Consider the following 6000-nt stretch of genomic DNA (forward strand, 5'->3'; position numbering starts at 1 on the left):
CATGGATCTCAGTGATTTCATGACAGCTTTTTGATGAAACTTGCTAGGTTTACAAATAAAATTATATTTAAATATATTCTGGCCTTAAAAATACATTCCAGAACATGAAAGATGATCTGAGTTAATTCCTGCTGGTAATATTAATTGAAATGAGAAGCACATAAGCTAAGAAGCAACTGAAGAGTGTATCAGTATATTTATACATACAAATCTGTATCAGATTTCTCAAAGGTACTGATGATGTTACAAGTATAAAACCAGTCAGATTTTCAGATTCCTGTGTCAGTTTAATTTCTGTAAACATGACAAATTTGTCCTTCTTAAAAGGAAAACCAAAATGCTCACAGAACAAACAGATATGAAAATGATACAAAGACCACTGAGGCCCAAAAGAGGAAAGTAATGAGGTTTTCAGTATAAAACAGAGGAAGAAGCCATGTAAGCTAGATAAGATCAGATAACTATGAAAGTTCTGCAGAAACAGAGGATGTGCCTTGCTAAAAGAATCCCCATGATTCAAAAGGCATTCAAATTACATCCAAGGCTGAAACACTTTTGAATGTCAGTCTCTTCCTGTTTACTGGAGAGAGATAATTAGTTCCTGTTCAAATCAAGTTTACCCTAGTGAATTTACTTACAGAAATATTTGTAAAAAAATGATTGAATGAGCTTCTGTATCGTTTCCTTGTGATAGCTCTAGATGATGGTAAATTACATATATACAGAAAAGCAGGAGAAAAAAAGCATCAGTAGGGCTACTTAAAATGAATATATGAGTTACTTAATTTATTTTCAATTCTTCTAAGCAGGGAATAAGTCCAAGGCTAGAAATTAGCTGGGGGTCTCCTGAGCAGGACTACAGAACAGATCTATTAGCCAGGTGACATAAATATCAGCTCAAAAATAAGAACCATACAAGTACCTGATACAGATCAAGGTCAAGAAAACCTATATTGCTGCATTTATAAATATAAGTGCCTGGTGTTTATTTTTGCTTTTCAAGTCTCCTTATTTTTGTAGTTGTGATTCTCAGGTACACAAGATATCTAAGTCTAAATGATAAAAGTTTGTGACAAAAGCACCAAAGCTTGGACTGCCCGCTTGGGTTTCTAAGTCACTCGACAGGTACATTTCCAGTCAGGTAACAGAGTTATTTTTTAATCCAACTTCTACTTCAAGAAATGTGTTCAAGGCAGGACAGGGGGCTTGGCCTATATAACAAGTGGCACAGATGAAAGCCAGCCAGATTGCGTTAGTCTAAAAGATTTCTCTTGTCCAAAACACACCCTTGGCAGGTTCTAAGAACAGCAAAGAATCTCTGTCTTTCTCTTTCCCCTTTACCATTATTACATATCTGACTTTTTTACTTATCAGTAGTTTTGTCTCCTACCCATGTAGCTCTGAAGCAACTTAACAAATCGTTCATATGAGAAAAGCATTTATTCTACTAACAAGATCCAAAAAGGCACATTTTTAATTAAACTTTTTTTTTTTTCTCTCAGGTCTCTCAATTTTGTAACATTGCTGAAATAACATTCATCAATTCCTGTAACTTTTTTGGGACTGCTAATTTAAAAAATAATACAAATAATAAAAAATAATACAAATAATAAAAAATAAACAAATAATACAAAATAATAAAAAATAATACTTAATACTTGGATAAGCAATGTAATGTAAGGACCTATTTTATCAGATGATCAAATGTAATACATTACAAAAAGTAAAATTCCTAAAATTGTAGATATATAAGTTGCACACATGCACTTATTTGATTAAATGAACAATGTGTGCTAATTTTAGCGGAAATAAATATTTTCAAGTACTTCACTCTATCTGATGTCATAATGAGACTCTTCATGTACATCACATTGAATAAGATCTGCCCAAACAATTTAATGGATTCACCATTTGGTCAAGGCTCTTTTCATGATTTATTATAAACTATATTACTTAAGTCTGATCCTCATCACCAGAATACTCAAACTTTGCTGATAATGCAATCAATCTGTAGAAATATAATAGTCTAGAAAGAGAACCTAGACAAAATGACATTTATCCCTCAAGTCTCCTAGCTGGTTCTAGATTTACCATTTCTTCCATCACTACATTATATGAGCAAAATTTCTTTCTCTTGTACACATCTGCTACTCAAATCCTTAGTTTCAGCGTATTCCGTGAAGAGATTATGGTCTAGGTTACTGTGCAGCCACAACAGAGCTGCCCAGTGCTGCTGAGGGGGAAGCACGGTGTTCCACTGGAAACTGGACAAGGAAATGCCTAAAATTGCAAGCTGGCTGAAAGAGTAAAATGAATTGAGTCAGCATTCTGGGGAAAGGAAGGAATACGGAAGGGTTGAACAAGCAGTATGTTAGGACAAAAAGAAAGTATGTTCAAAGCAGATAGCATATGAAAAAGTTAAGTGCCACTAGTATGCCATAAATAATACAAAATTTACCTAATGTACCACTAAAGTTTATGGATCAAATCCTCTTTCCTGGCCAAGATATACTGGCACAACAAAGGCTCTCAGAGAGTTGGTTATAGCTTTCTGATTCACTACCCAGTTCATCCCTCGCACTGTGCTGGGGTTGGAGATAATTCATCAATGGAGGGATCCAAATTCCACTTTCTCTACCCTCTAATTTCTTTAAGACACTGTTTAAATGGGCTGTAAAACTGGTTACTATATCAGCTCCTAGTCCATTAAGAACTTTCCGATCTACAAGAGAAATTTCCTACCTGGGGACATTGGGTGATTTTCTCTTATTCTGCACTGCCTGAGCACTGTACGAGATTTTCGCTTATTTTGCACTGCCTGAGCACTGTACGAGGGACACAAAACAGTGAAAATGGCCTAAGGCTCTCCACTTACATCCTTTCTCAGGTTTCTCCAGCTATATGAATGCTTCCATCTGTCCAAAATGAACAGAATTTATTTGGATGTATGATTGCATATCCATGTTTACAGAGAGCTAGACTGCAAATCCAATTCAAATTTCTTGTGTTCTGGGGAACTGTGTCCCTGGATGCAAAGTGCCCTCTGAGGAGGCATAATTTGAAACAGGTGGTTCAACAGATGAGCTGCCAAACACACAAGGCTTGCTCAAATGCCATCCAAAAGTAATAGTTAAGTGGGATAAAAGTTTTCCTTGTCCCACTTTTAGACAAATAAGGCCTATCTGCTTGGAAGATGCTCTTGGCTCATTTTCTACCTTTCTACTTATTTTGCTCAGATTTGGCATGCTCTAGAAAACAAATTCAGCTTTACCAGCTACCAAGATTTTGTATTTTCCATTTTTTTGTTGTTTTGTTGACTTTTTTGTTTATTTTCTAATAAAGCTCCAGTCCCTGGAGTTAAGAGCTTGCATGGGTTATTTGAGCTTTAATTAGGAAAACAAACACAACAGCAACAACAAAAAAAACCAGCAAAACATAGGACCTTTCTGACCTTCAAGGTTGCCAAGGAAAGCTTGAAAATATAATGTAAATGAATACTGAAAGTTCAGAAACCAAAGTTCTCTTTAAACTTATGCTTTGGTTGGCAGGCCTTAAGCACAAACAAAAAAGTTAAAGTGCCTGGAATATGAAGTCTAATGATTTCCCATTTAAACAGTCTAATACAGAAAGAGTTACCAGAAAGTTCTCCCCAGCTTGTAATACTTGCACAGGACCCCCTGCCAAACACTTGGTTCCCAGCTTGCCTTAGTGGATGGAAGCACTGTTCCTGCAGGCATTATTATGTCTTAGGCAATAACTCCACTGTAAAGTGAACTTGATTTAAAGCTACCATATGTCTTGATTTGCCCGGATATGCCAATTTTTTCCATCTGGAATTTCTTTCTGAGGACACACACATCTATCTACATACATATCTGTCTATTAATCTGTCCATTGCCCCAAACTCTATCTAGTTGTCTGAATTTCTTAACATCATGAACCCTGGCACAGTACAGTCAAAAGCCACAGAAAGTGGCATATTGCATACGGCAGAGTTTCCTGTGCATGACAAAAATCAATCATTTCTGAAAAGCAATTAGTCTGAGCATTCACTGTACAGACTATGTGCATATTGCTACCAGGAAGAGAAATGACAGCCATCACTCGAGTCAGCCAAACGCTACTTAGATCAGCTGCTCGGTGGAGTACTACCTATGCTTCACACAAGCACTGTAACAGCCAACGTCGCACTATCCTCAGAAATCTTCAAAGTACTATAATGCTAGAATTAAGGATTTGTGGGCATAATGGGATTCAAGATTAAAAAAAATGCAAAGGAATTGTAAATTGAGTTAATTCTACAGCCAAGAGATATACTCAGGGTAAGACTGGTCCACTACCTGCAAGAAAAATAACACCGTCCTCCTCTTGTTTTAGAAATTCAGTGCAATGAGTAAATTTAAAGCAAAGACTGCAGTAATTAAATGTATGAGACATCACTCTTGATATTTAACAGATTAAATTCCCATCCAGAAGTGTAAAGCCAAGTAGACATGACATTTTACACACAGAACAGGCTAATGTTATCAATATGTAAATGAGACTTGGATAAAGGAAACTGTGGGTTGGATTTTGTTTTGTCTAAAATTGTCAGATATGTAAACTAAAATCTGTAACATTGATAAAACAAACAGTTCAGTTGCTACTGATTTTGCTGTATTCAGAACTGCATCTTTTCTCTAGCTGCCAACTAGGAACAGTGTAATTAGAACTAGTCAGCATAAACCAGAAAGTGTAATACTAACAAAAAGCTTAGATCCTCCTCTTTTCTTATGCAATATGAATACCAGAGCTTAACTTTGGCTATTTACATGCTTTAATCTTTAAGTCAGTGGGATAAATTTTGTTCTTCATTATGTACACGTAACCACATCAACACCAATGGAAAGCACAAGTACGAACAACTTTTGGCCTGTTCGGCCTGAGCTGGAAACACCCGACTGAAGTCATGCTCTCATTTTTTCATATCTTATTTCAAAAGACTTAATGCTGCTAAACTACAAACTATACTGCAAGCCTGGCCAGTAAATTAAAGCACACTATTCATTGTTTATACCTCAAGTTAATACACAACTGTAAGAAACTTTTAAGTACTAAACTTCACCAACTTCAACTTCTGCTATGGAAATTATCGACTCTCTGTATGCTTCAAACTGCTTTATAGTTAGACTTGCTTGTTAGTATATTCCTCACAACTATATTTTCAAAAATTACCTCCCTTGGGCAACAGAAAGCAAATGCTGTACCTCCCCATTTTCTGACAATCATCCAGAGATTTCGGTTAACTTCAGTAGCATTTACAGATTATAATATTAAAGTTATTCTAGCATTGGCTTAGAAGTTATGCAGCAATTACTATACAGATCAGATAGTTTATTAGGGCATGGAGAATTATGATTAGAACAAACTGAACTTTTGAAACTTGGAAGCAAATAAATGAAACTAGGCCTGGATTTTCATCCAGTTCCTGGCTTTCCAACTGATTTACAGAGCCGCCACATCTCCCCTACCTGTGCTGCTGCCCACCAGCTGAGTGAGATTCCTCTTGTTTCAGTCCACAGCATCTGGGTTTATTTCAGCAGTTCTGAGTAACTTCAGCTTCAGTGAATGTCTTTGAAACGGGAAACGTTAGAAAATGCACAAAATAAAGTTCTACAATTAAAATGTAAAATTAGGCTATAGTATCATTAAACATCCCCACAGAAATTCCACTCTTTTACTGGACAAGACAAACAAACAAAAAAAGAACCCTCCTTGGAAAGTTATCCATAGAGTCCCTTAACTAACTGTGAAAATAAGAATATTATTTAACAACAGAAATAGTATCTCAGAACAAATGTCCAAATCACCAGTATCCCATCTCCAGCAGTAGCGACAGTTATGGAAGATGGTAGGAGTAGATAACCGTGGAGTGAGACTGCCCCAATGTACTTTCCAAATCTTCAGTGACTTGCAGATCAGAAATTACCTGACCTGGAGTTGTTTAATTGGTGTGAGTGG

The 6000-nt window shown here is 36.2% G+C and overlaps 1 protein-coding gene across 9 annotated transcripts in view; it reads right to left on the reverse strand.

Annotated features, from left to right (window-relative positions):
- The window catches only part of EPS15 (epidermal growth factor receptor pathway substrate 15), a 60976-nt gene extending 55397 nt beyond the window's left edge, over nt 1-5579 (reverse strand). For all 9 annotated transcript variants that reach the window (XM_048062062.2, XM_048062057.2, XM_048062061.2 and 6 more), the window contains exon 1: nt 5511-5579. In XM_048062062.2, the coding sequence (XP_047918019.1) occupies nt 5511-5564 (54 nt within the window). In that variant the 5' untranslated portion in view covers nt 5565-5579. The remainder of the gene's footprint in view (nt 1-5510) is intronic.
- Between the last annotated feature and the right edge of the window lie 421 nt (nt 5580-6000).

This window comes from Anser cygnoides, chromosome 8, assembly GCF_040182565.1.
Source record: "Anser cygnoides isolate HZ-2024a breed goose chromosome 8, Taihu_goose_T2T_genome, whole genome shotgun sequence".
NCBI classification, from domain to species: domain Eukaryota; kingdom Metazoa; phylum Chordata; class Aves; order Anseriformes; family Anatidae; genus Anser; species Anser cygnoides.